The sequence below is a fragment of the Fusarium redolens genome, assembly GCF_020744475.1.
Source record: "Fusarium redolens strain MPI-CAGE-AT-0023 chromosome Unknown BKA55scaffold_11, whole genome shotgun sequence".
In the NCBI taxonomy this organism is placed as follows: Eukaryota; Fungi; Ascomycota; class Sordariomycetes; order Hypocreales; family Nectriaceae; genus Fusarium; species Fusarium redolens.
In genome coordinates, this window is record NW_025763674.1 from 1,532,590 (window position 1) to 1,547,515 (window position 14,926).

General features: G+C 47.4%; 2 protein-coding genes across 2 annotated transcripts; one reads left to right on the forward strand and one right to left on the reverse strand.

The window, feature by feature from the left end:
- Nucleotides 1-3,693: 3,693 nt before the first annotated feature.
- On the forward strand, nt 3,694-11,075 carry BKA55DRAFT_692337 (uncharacterized protein; the record flags this gene model as incomplete). The annotated part of the gene is made up of 5 exons (XM_046199772.1): nt 3,694-4,041; nt 4,114-4,173; nt 4,258-4,373; nt 4,450-10,085; nt 10,150-11,075. 5 exons carry the CDS (start codon nt 3,694-3,696, stop codon nt 11,073-11,075), a joined length of 7,086 nt encoding a protein of 2,361 aa, XP_046047759.1.
- A 2,496-nt stretch (nt 11,076-13,571) lies between these two features.
- Nucleotides 13,572-14,078, reverse strand: BKA55DRAFT_516341 (uncharacterized protein; the record flags this gene model as incomplete). Its single annotated transcript, XM_046188080.1, has 2 exons — nt 13,572-13,901; nt 13,932-14,078. Coding segments are annotated over 2 exons (477 nt in total), but the record flags the coding sequence as incomplete, so codon positions are not given.
- Nucleotides 14,079-14,926: the final 848 nt, after the last annotated feature.

The window sequence follows — 14,926 nt, forward strand, 5'->3', positions numbered from 1 at the left end:
ATTAATTAGATAATTTATTATATTTTTAAAATAATTTATTTTAAAAAGCTTAAGATTTTTATATTATATACTTATTTATATTATATACTTATTATATATATTATACTAAATAAGTATATATTAAAAATCCCTTAACCTTATATCTAACTATTTAATTATTTAATTCTTAATTACATAAGATATCTTAGTCTAATAAATATTACCCTCGCTATTGAATTTATATATGTTAGGTGAGATTTTGTTAATTAAATGGAAAAGTGAGAGATTGAGGGATTTTTTAGGACACATGCTTGTCTGGGACATAAGCTTATCATGCACGTTAACTTAAAACATAATTAGGGTATGTATCGTAGGATAATTTAGGTATGGAATAATATCCTTCTGAGCTTGCACTTTAATTAGACAGATATTCCTAGAGTGACCTGGCGGGAGCCTTTCGACAATTATGGGAGTAGGGGCGCATTGTTGCCAGACATTACGTGTATTCGGTCCATTGATGCAGATTCGTGTATTCATGTTATGTTATGTCAAAAATCTGGCCCTTGAAGGTTCTACCTTTTCGGTGCCTAATCTTGAAGTATCCCTGCTTGCACGTGAGACCCCAGCACCTGTTTAACAATTGTATTTGCGATACTTGTTGCTCTCGACGCTGTAGTTGGTGCCAAGAGATTGTCATGTGTTAGCGGCAACCGACCCCGCCAGTGAGTGGTTTGGCGGAACAAACCTTAAAGCAACGGGATGGCACCTGGAAGTTGCCGCAAATCTTAAAACAGTCACACCTGCCCTCTTGCCTGGGAATCCCTCGCCGATTCCGAGAATTTATCAGCCCCCTCATCAAGTTTTATCGTTTACTTCACAAGACCCAGGTAAGTGCTGGCGACATGTGATGGCTTGGGGAGTGGGAAGTTCCACTCATGCCGCATTGTTCGGCAAAAGCAAGCTGGTCATCAATTCAATTCCATCAAATTCGCCTTCGGGTGGCGTTGCGTTGACACCTTACTCAGCATTGGCCCGTGGAGTTGAACCACCGTATCTCCAAATTGAATTGATGGCGTTGAATTGAAGTGGTTGAACCGTATACGCGGGCCGAGATCCCATTGTTTTGTTGAGACTGTACGACTAAGATGGTCAGATCTGCTGGTGTCTGGGATGTGGATACTATGTAAGGAGTTGTGCTTCTCTCCGACACATGGAACTGAGACCTTTCAACAACACCTTCTACTCTCGCAGTATTGCTTCATCAGATAGAACGAGATATTCTCCCTTCGTACTGCTGTGCTCGTAGACACCGAACAAACCTTGTACTCACTTCCACTTTGAGCCGTTGCACATGCCAGCTTAGGGATGTACTGTGTTGAGTCAATCGTCGCGAAATGCATGAAGCCGGCTTTGTCTAAGATAGTTATTACAGCTGGGGCCTCAGCCGCAGCTCAGCCACATTGCAAGACTACTTAAGCTTGACTGTACTGGCTACCATACAGAAGTCAGCATGGAAGAGATGTGTAACTCATTTGCCGATGGCGCTACTAAAGATGGGTTGACTCCGTTGAAATACGAAGGTTAACTGTGGAAGTTCTCCCCCCGCCGTACCTTGTAGTGCGGGATCAAGTAAATTCCCACTCAGTCCCACGAAGTATATCCTTAGTTAATCGTACAGAAGCAAGGTGGCGTCGAATCTGGCCCATTTGCCGAGAACCGCATCACTAATGCGCGACCTGAGAGGCAGCTGATAGCGACCGTTGATACTTCGCAGATGACAATGGTTTAGTAGCTATCAGATGAGTACTCCTGTCAAGAGTGGCAGCCAAAAACGGGCTGTAGAAGATGGTGATAAACAGCATATGTAAATCTTGCATAATAGGCATAAGCTAGTTTTTAATTTTTAATTTTTTTTTCCTTTCTCTCTTTAGATGCTTGAGGTAAGCAAAGCTATTTTTAGCGACTTAATCACTTTGGCTGTCCTTGTCTAGCAGATACGCTCCGAGCCGCCTAATTTGTCCGTTTTGCCTAAGAGCCTCAACTCTTATCTCAACAACACCCACTGACGAAGGATCAACGCAGGTACAAGGGATGTATAGCAAACCTTACCATATATGGTCAAGATATGACATGTGCATCAAAGAAGAACCTATGAACTTGAAGCCCTGTACTTGCGGCCTTTGTGTTCATGAATGGCGTCCAGGTGTCTTCTGCTAAAGACATTCTTCCACTAAGAAACGCAGGAACCCACGCCCTTCAAAGCCTCAGAGCTTGTACAAAAACAACACTTCATCACAGCATATAACACAGCGTCGTAGATAGCGATCACTAATACGAATATACAGTCCGGTTTTTATACTTCTGGCATCTACCGAACCGATGCTGATAGGGCCCTGTCCACATGAAAGCCGCCATAGCGTTCTCAGCTTCTGAATTCAACGCCCGTCAACGCCAAAGAAGGGAAAGATAGATGAGAAACGGCAGAGGAGCACGCTTCACAGCACCGCTGATATAAGGAGACAATTGGAACACATTCGTAAGTGCTTTAATTACATTGAGAGACCTCAGGACCCTATCCACCAGGCAGGCAAGGAAATCGACAAGAATTGTCTCCTAGCACAATTAGCTCGCGAGAACACCTTTCTGGGGGAAAGGCTAGCTTCTAAAGAACCCGCTGGCCAGAAGGCCGTAGATTATTGCCCTGATAAAGCCTTCGCACGCATGCTAGAAATCATCAAGACTCGTGACAAGGCCAAGAAAGTGGCGGAACGGTATGAGAAGCGCAGCGGGCACAATCCTTTGCAGAATTCACTGAAAATCGCATAGTCTCATATGAAAGGCTTAATGTGTGAATGGTAGATTTAACTTTGTATTTGCAGCTATATTCGTGGAGAAATTGACAAGTGTTGCGGCCGCACATTTGTCTCGGGATGCGGCTAGCTTGCGGGAGGGGCCGGGGGATGTGGCGAAGTTCTGGCAACCTCCCTTCAGAAGTAAAATACGCCAAACTGCGCCACTCTCTGAAACTGTAAATCTGGAAGCACGAAGTCTTTGTGGCTATGTCAGACTCGGAGGCCAGTGGCTGTGCCAGACTGAAGAGGCCAACACCACCACATGTCATCCGTTCGGTGATGAGACGCTGACATGAATGAAGTCCTCATCAGCAAATCAGCTCCCATAACTTAGAACAAGACTATGACAGTAGGACTGAGTGGCGCTATTCTCGTGATCTCGAGCTGCTATGGTAGGAGTCACAGTCTGAATTGAAACTTTAATATCGAGAGAATGCGCTCCAGTTACGAGGTTCCGACTACCACCTCCGTCCAAATTTCTCTCCTTTCCTTCAATTTCTTAGCTATCACTTGATGTATTTAAAAGACTTTCTTTTCCGGTTCAACTAGTTCGAAATCAAGAGCTTCCATGACTTCAATTCCTCTCCAAGCCTGTGGCTCCTACTCTCCATCTCCTCGGTCGATCTTGCTTCCCTGACCTCCGACCTCTTCATGACGGTCACTTGCTGACTGCTCATGCGCGCTTGACTTGACCTGTGTCCGTTTTGCTCCCCTGTCTGAGTCAAGCCACAACAATACTTTTCTCCCCCTTTCATTCTCCTTTTCCTTGTCTCTTGATCGTGAGCCTCTTTCCTATCCTTATTTCCTTACCTGTGTTGTGTTTTAGTTAATCCTCCCGGCGGGGGCGCGCGGCAGCTTCACCATGGCCCCGATGAAGCTTCTTTTCAGCTTCCTTCTTGCGACCTTGGCCCAAGGTCTACATTATGACCCGTCGGAAATAGATTACAATCTGAACACAAACAAGAAAGCAACAAACCCGTTGGAGTACTCTGGTGCCCGGAAAAACCATGATTACTGGCCGTCACCTGACAACTGGCGAATGCCGTTCTACACACTCTTCCTGGATAGATATGCAAATGGTGACCCGTCAAACGACGACATCAATGGCACGGTGTACGAGCAGGATATAACGAGTAACCAGCTCCGGCACGGAGGTGATCTCCAAGGCCTAGTGGACAGTCTCGACTACATCCAGGGAATGGGAGTAAAGGTTTGTTCCGCCTTCTATACATATTCTTTAACGCATGTGGCGAGGGGCATAAGCTGACTTGGAGAAACATAGGTGATCTACATTGCTGGTTGCCCATTCATCAACTTTCCTTGGGGTGTCGACTCCTACTCTGTAAGTTTTCTTTTCCCAAGCTAACATGGGGGGAAAGATCACTGTAGACGTAGGCGATTTGGTCTGATGCTAATAGCGAGACAGCCTCTGGATTTTACCGTGCTTGACCACCACTTTGGCACTATTATGGATTGGCAGAACATGGTCGATGAAGCCCATAGTCGGGGGATGTACGTCATTTTGGATCACACTTTCTCGACGTAAGCAGCTCCCACACCGAGAAATGACTTTCTCCCTAAAAAGAGGATTGGGGACATGCATCTGAACGAATACTAGCATGGGTGACCTACTCGCCTTTAAAGGTTTCGAGAACAATACTGCGACGTTCTCCACGAAAGAGCACGATGTTCTTTACAAGACGGGGCGCCAGTACCTGGATTTTGCCCCATCAAACGATTACAATCAGACCTGCGACTATCCTCGATTCTACCTCGATACCGGTTACCCCGTCGAAACCAATGTGACCAGCCAGCTGGTTGGCTGCTTCAATAGCGACTTTGACCAGTATGGCGATATTGAAGCTTTCGGTGTTCACCCCGACTGGCAGCGATCACTGGCGAAGTTCGCCAGTGTACAGGATCGCCTAAGGGAATGGGTCCCTTCTGTGCGGGAGAGACTAGAGAGGTTCTCGTGCATCACAATCCAGCAGCTCGATATTGATGGTTTCCGTTTCGATAAGGCCACACAGATCACCGTCGACGCACTGGGCAACCATTCTGCGGCGGTCCGCGAGTGCGCGTCCCGGTTGGGAAAGAAGAACTTCTTCCTGCCGGGCGAAATTACGGGTGGTAACAACTACGGATCTATTTACCTTGGCAGAGGACGGACCGCCGACAAGTACCTTGATGACATTGCCACGGCCATGAACCTGACAACGAAGAAGAAGGATGAGCTCGCAAACTCGACCACTCGCGACTTGGGACAGAATGCCCTCGATGCCGCTGCTTTCCACTACTCGGTCTACCGCTTCCTGACCCGATTCTTGGGCATGAGCGGTAACCTGGAGGCCGGTTTCGATCTGCCGCTGAACTGGGTTGATATGTGGAGCCAGATAGTTCTCACCAACGACCTGGTCAACGCGAACACCGGCAATTTCGACCCGCGGCACATGTACGGAACCAGCAACCAGGATGTGTTCCGATGGCCGTCTATCGCGCAGGGTATAGAGCGATTGCTCATGGGCTTTTTCATCACCACGCTGCATATGCCAGGCCTGCCGCTTCTGCTCTACGGCGAGGAGCAGGCTTTTTACATTCTAGACAGCACAGCCGATAACTACATCTTCGGCCGTCAGGCCTTCACGGCATCGCAGGGATGGAGGATGCATGGCTGCTACACTGGAGCCAGCACTCAGTACGTCAACTGGCCGATCGAAGCCGCCCGTCACGGGTGCACAGACGAGATGGCTGCCTATGACCACAGAGACCCATCGCATCCGGTCCGCAACATCCTAAAGTCCATGTATGCCATGCGCGAGAACTTCGACACTTTCAGTGAGGCCTGGTTGCTGCAGCCCATCGGAAACCAGACCTTTCACACCATCCTGAGCGGCAGCAACACGACTGGGACCGAGTTCGGTATCTGGTCGGTCGCTCGTGCCTTCCAGCCGACCGTCCAGGGCAAGTTCGCCTCCTCACCCGTTTGGCTGGTTTACCACAACCAGAACGTCTCGACCACCTACAGGTTCGACTGCGAGGATGAGGACAAGGCCTTCTACGCGCCGTTCGACCAGAAATCGACCGTTAAGAACCTCTTCTACCCCTGGGATACAATCACTCTCGGCACATCCACGAAGAGCTGGCACTTTTCTGGCTCCTCTAAGAACAGCGGCTGCATCTCCGAGATCACCATGGCCCCTTTCGAATTCCGCGCCTATGTGCCCAAGAGTGACTGGAAAGGCCCGCCTCCTATGATCACCAAGTTCACTCCCGGACACGACGTGCCTCTGCTCTCCAACTCCGTCAACGGAGAAGTGAACATCACCTTTGAGTTCTCTAAAGTGATGGACTGTGACGGTCTCAACGAGGCCATATCCATCACCTCGGTGACGGAGAATGGCAACAACGTCACGGTCACTGGAGCCAAGTGTAAGACCCTGGCTTCGGATAAACCGGTGGCCTCGTATGCTGGGTCCATTCCCTCCAAGTTCCGCTATTCCGCGACTCTCACAAACGTCGATGATGGCGTTCACCGAATCACCATCAAGAACGCGAGCACCAAGGCCGACCATGAAGCCATGAACTCGGTCGATCACTTCCTGCTCCGTGTCGGCGCCGCCGACAACCCGATTGTGTTCCCCACTTCAGCCAATTACTCAAAGACGTTGGTGATTAACGACAATAATAAGCTGTTTGTTAACCACTCCGCCTCAGGTGCCAATAAATGGCGCTTCTCGACCAACTGGGGCTCAACCTGGAGCAATTGGACCGCCTACACCGGCGGCATACGGGAAATTACCAGACTCCCGTGGTCCGGTACCAGCTTGCAGTCGTGGAGTGGTGATCACGTCATGGTTCAGTACTGGTCGCAGCTGCATAGCAGCAGCTCCTTCATGCAGGCCGGTGACAGCTCCAGTCAGTTTGAGCGTCGCTTCCCACATCTTTTCGTAGAGGGCACATTCAACAAGTTCGGCTTTGACGTCGGCGTTGCCAACCAAATGTCTCAGATCTCCGATGGGGTCTGGCAGATGCATCTGATGGACGAGTGGCCGGCCCAGTTCCAGCTGAACGTATGGGGCATGAATCCCGACGGCAAGCCGGACGCCTCGTGGGTGTATGGTGACGTCGATTTCGATGGCATTCTTGACAGAATGCCGCCTACTTCGCTGGCCTTAAACGTGATAAATGCCACCAACCCGCCGCCTCTGCCCTACCTCAGCTACCAGCTCTTGTTCAACGATGCAACCCTCACGTTTACCAAGCAGCCGCAGGGCAGTATGTGGATCCAGATTATCATGTTCATTCTGCTCGCCGTGCTCCCCGTCGTTGGTGGCCTGACGGCTGTGTGGATCTTCTTGGGTTCGTTCTATAAGGTCAAGGTCAACAAGGTTGGTTTCAAGAAGCAGGGGCTAAATCCTTTTGGCAAGCTTGCCAACCGCCTGAGCTCCGTATCTTTCGAGAACTTCCGCCAAGGGGAACTCGGAGATGTTCCACTCACGCGCAGAAAGGTCCTCCTCGCCACTATCGAGTACAATATCGATGACTGGAACATCAAGGTCAAGATCGGTGGTCTGGGTGTCATGGCTCAGCTGATGGGCAAGGCCCTGAAACACCAGGATCTGATTTGGGTCGTCCCGTGCGTTGGTGGCGTCGAATACCCCGTCGACCAGCGCGCCGAGCCGATGTACATCCTCAGTATAGGCAAGATGTACGAGATCGACGTGCAATATCACCAGGTCCAGAACATCACGTACGTACTGCTCGACGCCCCGATTTTCCGCCAGCAGACCAAGTCCGATCCCTACCCTCCCCGCATGGACGACATCAACTCGGCCATCTACTACTCTGCCTGGAACTATTGTATCGCCGAGGTCATACGCCGCTTCGACCCCGACCTGTACCATATCAACGACTACCACGGCGCTGCCGCACCGCTCCATCTCCTTCCTGAACGCACCATTCCGTGCATTCTGTCCCTGCACAACGCTGAATTCCAGGGTCTGTGGCCCATGCGCACCGCCGAGGGTTTCAAGGAGGTCTGCGAGGTGTTCGACCTGGACCCCAAGATCGTGAAGGAGTACGTTCAGTTCGGCTCGGTCTTCAACCTCCTGCATGCCGGTGCCAGCTACCTGCGTGTGCACCAGAAGGGTTTCGGTGCTGTGGGTGTGTCCAAGAAATATGGCGATCGCTCGTACGCCCGTTACCCCATCTTCTGGGGTCTCTCCAAGGTTGGCCAGCTCCCGAACCCCGACCCCAGCGATATGGCAGAGTGGACCCGCGACGAGGAGGCCCAGGAGAAGGACGCTGATGTCAACATGGAGACTGAGTCTAAGCGTGGCGATCGTCGCAAGCAAGCTCAGGCATGGGCTGGTCTCGAAATCAACCCAAATGCGGAACTCTTCGTATTCGTCGGTCGTTGGTCGATCCAAAAGGGTGTGGATCTTATCGCTGATCTCTTCCCGTCCATTCTGGAGAAGCACAAAGATGTCCAGCTTATTTGTATCGGCCCCGTCATCGACCTGTACGGCAAGTTCGCTGCCCTGAAGCTAGCGAAGCTCATGGAGAAGTACCCCAAGCGCGTCTACTCGAAGCCCGAATTCACCGCCCTCCCGCCGTACATCTTCAGCGGCGCCGAGTTTGCCTTGATACCGTCTCGTGATGAGCCGTTCGGTCTCGTCGCCGTCGAGTTCGGCCGTCAGGGTGCGCTCGGTGTCGGTGCCCGTGTGGGTGGTCTTGGTCAAATGCCCGGTTTCTGGTACACGATCGAGTCTATGGCACCACAGCATCTGTTGCAGCAATTCTGCGAGGCCATCACTCGCGCCTTGGAGAGCAAGGCCAAGATGAGGCAAAAGATGCGTGCGTGGTCCGCCAAGCAGCGATTCCCGGTTGCCCAGTGGGTCGAAGATGTCGACAAGCTTCAGTCTATGGCCATCCGCATCCACAACCGTGAAGCCAAGAAGCGAAGGCGCATCACCAGCGGCTCCCTGCTTTCCGTGCCGTTCAACGTGGTTCTTCACGCTCCTGGTGGTAACAGGCCGTCCTTAGATGATTCTGGCATCGAAGATCCCCTCCACTCGGCCCGCCAATCGCGTGCCTCTAGCCTCTCGGTACCTAATATCATCGAGACGGACTACGATGTTGAGGCAAGCCGCCGAGCTATCTCAAACCCGTTAGTCAACTCAGCTCACCTGGCCGCCGCTCCCACGCTTGGCACTCCCAGCGCACCGACGATTAATGCGACTACTGATATCGCCGACGAGTCGGCCCTCCCGCGGAACCCCATGTTTCTGAACCAGTCCGCTAGCTCCTCCGTCTCGTCGCTGGCCACCATCAGCAACGAGCCCGGATCCCGTCTCAGTGTTGATACCTTCGCCATGCACATGATGTCGCCAGATGAATCCGAGACGCGCCCGCAGGCCTTTGGCCGTCACAGCCCGCAAAGCCCCCCTGATGCCTCGTTGAACTTCCAACACGACGACCAGTGGAGATCGTCTCGTCTGTCTGTCGAGAACATCATTGGCGAGAGGCACGACTTAAAGCTTCAAATTGTTGAACCCTTCTTCACCGACGTGACTGGCGAGTACTACAAGGCTTTCGAGCAGAAGCTGGTGGGTATGACGAGCAAGAACTCGGATACGGATCTTTGCATCGAAGACTACCTTAAGGAAAGCGAGAAAGAGTGGTTCAAGCACTTTCACAATGCCAAGCTCGGCCGCTCCCGGTCCCCATCGCGCACGAGATCCCCCGCACCGAGCATGAGCGGCGAGACTTTGGCTCCATTGGACGACGACATGCAACACGGTGAGTGGCAGAACAGATCGGACAGCGATGACGAATTCTTGCTGGGTCCCGGCTACAAGCCGCCAAAAGGGTTCAAGAAATGGCTCAGCATCCGCATCGGCGACTGGCCCATATACAGTTTCATCCTCGCCATCGGTCAGATCATGGCCAGCAACAGCTACCAGATCGTGCTGCTGGCTGGAGAAGCCAGTCAGACGGCCGCCCAGCTCTACATCGTCGCCGGCACCTATGGAGTCACTAGCATACTGTGGTGGTTGACGTTCCGTCGCCTCTCGACAGTATATACCCTCAGCTTGCCATGGCTCTTCTACGGCTTCGCGTTTGTGTTGCTCGGCGTGACGCCATTTATGCCCGAGAATGATCGCGGCCCTCTCCATGACACAGCGACCGCAATGTATGCGGCCGGCGCATCGAGTGGTTCGATGTTCTTTGCGATGAACTTCGGTGATGAAGGTAATAAGGCCACCCGCCCTTCTCATTTCTTTAAATACCTGAGATCGCTGACAGGTTGCTTCAGCTGGCGCTCCAATCTCGGTATGGATCTTCCGTGCGGCCATCATCCAGGGTATCCAGCAGCTGTACGTTGTCGGACTGTGGTACTGGGGTAGCCTGATCTCGAGCAAGACTAGCCTGGTCAATGGCATGGTCACCAGCAACACGGGTCCCAAGACTCTCGTGATCACCATACCCATCGCAGTGATCCTCTGGCTCCTGGGGGTTGTCTCCTTTGTTGGTCTGCCCGACTACTACCGCCAGTCCCCCGACAAAATCCCCTCGTTCTACATGTCACTGCTCCGGAGGCATATCGTCCCCTGGTTCCTATTCTCGGTGGTCGTGCAGAGCTACTGGCTCTCGGCCCCGTATGGCCGCAACTGGCAGTTCCTGTTCGCTGCCAAGGCCGTCACGGGCTGGGCCGTGGTGCTGCTGATATTGGGCTTCTTCGTTATCCTGTGGCTTATCGGCCTCTGGATCTTCAGCATGTTCTCGAAGACGCACCCATGGATTGTGCCTCTGTTCGCCATTGGCCTCGGCGTCCCACGCTGGGCCCAAATGTTGTGGGGTATCTCGGGTATCGGCCTGTACCTCCCGTGGGTCGGCGGCGCCGTTGCCTCCGCCATCGTCTCGCGCTGTCTCTGGCTCTGGCTCGGAGTCCTGGACACCATTCAGGGCGTCGGCCTGGGCATGGTCCTCCTCCTGACCTTGACGAGGCAGCATGTGGCGGCTACACTGATTGGAGCCCAGATCCTCGGCTCCGGCTTTATCATCCTGGCCAGGGCGACCGCCCCGGACAAGATAGGACCCGGGCCGGTCTTCCCGGACCTCAGCGAGGGCATAATGCCAGGCATAGCGCAGCCATGGTTCTGGGTAGCTCTCGGCCTACAGCTCATCCTGCCGATTGGCTTTTTTAAGTTCTTCCGGAAGGAGCAAGTAGCGAAGCCGTGAGGGGTGGATACAAGGAGCAAGATACGGTCATATATATCGAAGACAAGAAACCAAAAACACAACAAACTTCTACATCTCTATGGTTCCTCCCATTTTCACTGAAAGAGGAGACCCACGTCGGATGACTGTTGTACCTGGGACAGGGTAATTTGCGTGGGAAATGATATGGCATGGACCGGGGGGGCAGACGGAGTTGAGTGCAAGAGGATTCCGGTGAAGGGGGTTAGATGATTAGTCAGAAAAAGGAGTTACCAGAGCAGCTGGGGCATAGCAGGGGGATAGCTGATGGTGGAAGTTTATTTCGATGTCGGTAAATAATATGACGTACAGGATACGTGAGTTGATAATATAAATGGGTTAATAATAAGTACCTCGAACTATCCTGTTTTTACTTAAGTAATTAATTTTAAACCACTGAATATATCATAAGCAAATAAAGAGTTAAATATCATTTTTGCCCTTTAGGGTCTTCGCCATAACCCTAGATACTATTTGCAGGCGATTTGAGTCAAATCGTCTACCAGAATGGGGTTCCGGGGTTAACGAATTTGGTCCTTATCGCTTTGGTCGAAGCCGAGTCGCTGATTGGTGCTTAAGGTTAGCTAGCGCCGGCTTGGGGTAAGGGTCTTACAGCACAGAGTTCCTTATTAATTGACGTATGAATAAACTCAAAGTAAACATCTACTGGTAATAATTGAGGAATGTATCCACTTGAACGAGGAGTATTAGATGCTGCTTTATCGGCTTTGGAAAGCAGCTATCCGACCTAACTGTTATGCCCCGCGTTGTTTGGCAACCGACGAACTCATTTTAGTAGAAATAAAAGGGCGCTAGCATAACATAAGGCAACCAACAAACTAAATCTGGATAACTAATAAACTCTAGTTTACCCGTAATAAGCAATATAATATATATAAAAACTTATAAGTATATAAAAATTAACTATAGGGTTATAAGAGAGTGGCTTTTTTCTTAAGGGATTACTATAAATATAATAGATTAATATTAAAGCTTTTTTTAAAAAATAGTTTTTATTTTCCTTCTTTTTTTTTTTTTAAATTATATAATACTAGGATATATTAATAAAGTTATTTAAGGTCTATATTAAAAAAACTAAATATATTAATTAGTTATAAGTACTATTACTATAAATATATTAATTATGATATCTTTTAGAAGGCCTCTTTTTTAGTACTTTAAACCTTTCTTTATCCTTATTAAATAACTTAGTTTATCTTAATTTCTTTTATAAAACCTTTTTTTATTTTATAAGCCACTTTTATATTAGCTGCCTTATATATTATAGTAATATTATAATTTTAGCCTATCTAGCTACTTAATACTTAGCTATTTATATTACTTAGTTTAAGCTTAAGATATTATAACTTAATGCCTTTACTTTTAACTTATCTCTTATAGGGTTTTAAAAAGTATTTATAAAATTCTTATTAATTAACTTATTTATTTTTAATACTTTAGAGGCCTAAAATAATATAATAATTCTTAAAAAAATAATATAAAGTGCCTTTATTTAAATACCTTTATAAATTTTATATAAGATTAAATATATAATTTAATTTATAAAGTTTATAAGATATTAATATACCTATATGCCTTTTGCTAGGGATATTAGGCTTTAATTCTAAATATGCCCTAATTATCTTAAATAAGTATATATTTTAAGAGGAACTTATAGCCTACAGACTAAGGTCTTAGTATTAATAGCATATTAATATATACTATATTTTATTTTACATTATATCTTTTTCTATATTAGATATGTTTATAAAGGCTTAATAACCTATTTTAAATAAAGGGCTTACTTTTTTTGACTTAATTATTTTTTATTTACTATAATTAGAATTTCCTTAAATTTTTCTTAATATAACGTATTTAATAAGCAAGTGACCTAGTCCTATTTCTACCTAAAACCCGGTTTTTAAAGAATTCTATAAAAATTCAAACCAAGCCTAAAATAGCTATAACTTTAATACCTTATATATAAGTCTTAAAATAAGTTATATTATTTTTCTTAAATTTTTAAAAAGAAAATCCTATATAGCTATAAACTTTAAAGTTTATTTATAATCTAAAATATCAATTTATCTCCATATTAATATACCCCCCCCCCCCCCCCCCCCCCCCCCCCCGGGCTACCCTACTAAATAACCTCCTATCTTTACTTACTGCTATCTGTCTATTATATATCTATTATAGCAATCCGCAATTAAAATATACTAAATATAATACAAACCACTTCAATCCCATTATCTCCTTTTATACTTGCTTATATCCCGCCTTATAATATACCTACCTATCTATTCCCCTATACCTACATATCTCTATTATATGCTCCCAATCCTCTTCCTCTCCTGCTATCTTGCATACTATATAACAACCAACCTACTCTGCTAATAAACTCTTAAACTTACTTACTTCTTTTACCTCTTGCATTACCTATAACCTCCGCTCCGCCTCAACCTATCGCACCAACTGCTAACTCTTCTTATAATCCCACTCTACCATAGTCTCCTTTATAACCTCCTCTATATCACTTAATGCCCCAAACTCCATCTCCACCTCTGCTGCCTCTGCCTCGCCCGTATTCCTCGTCATCTGCTGCTGCTGCTCCCAGCATACATCACATACCTCTTCTCCTTCTGCACACCCGACTCGATCGACGTTCCCATCCATCTCACGATCTAATACCTCTCGACGACAACGCTTACCCTCCACGAACTCAATCATATCCCTATCCCATGCCCACTCATCCTGCTTCTCCTGCTCGTCTAAACCCTGACCTTGACCCTGCTGCCCCTGATCGGTCTGCTATCTTAACCATGATCGCCGTATCACGACTACTGACTCACTCTTCCGCCCATCTCGCCCACCTCGCCCGCTCTCCTGCACGAAATTATCCAACTGCCGCGGTATGCCTCCATACACGACCAACCGCACGTTCAGATCATCAACACCTAACCCTAATGCATTTATTGCCGTAATCTAACCTGCCTCACCTCCTGTATTACTTATCTACTCTATTACCTTCTGTGCCTTCTCGGCCGCATTGCCAACACCTCGCTAATATACCAAGCAATTTAATATCTCGGCAATCTGCTATACCTGCTTAATCATGCCGCTATATATAATTACCTTACCCTAATCGTGTCATGCCGTCCATATTCGCACAATCTTACACACCCTTTCCATCACCAGCTCATCCTCATCCTCATCGTACCCTTCTTCTTCACCCTCCTTATTTATACCTCTTCCCTCGGCCCCTCTGTTCTTCTTCCTCCTTCTGCGTTTTAAATTCGCTATTGCCTAAATACTATTCTTATCCTCAACCACAATAATGCTATATTATATATTACAATGCGTTATTACTTCCCGGAATATGCAAACCCATTCCGGCACAAACTGTATCTACTTAAAAAACGCCATCTCGTATACCGGCTTTAATATTACTATTAAATATACCACTAATACGCCAAAATCCTATAATATCTCCCCTAACTGCCCTATCTGCAGCTAGAATGTCTTAATATATCTTAAAACTATATAATACCTATCTACTATAATCTAATCTAACTTCTATTACCTATATATCTACTTAATAAATATATAAAACTTCTTACTTATAGCTAACTTAGGTATTATAAAAACTAATAATATTACTTATTATATCTCTCTGCTTTTATATATATATATATATTAATCCCTAATCTCTTATATTAAATAATTATATTATCCTATAATAATACTAAGAGTATTATTATTACTATTACCTTATTTAATATATAATATACTAGTAATATATATATTAAACTCTTACCTCCCCTTAGTCAGTA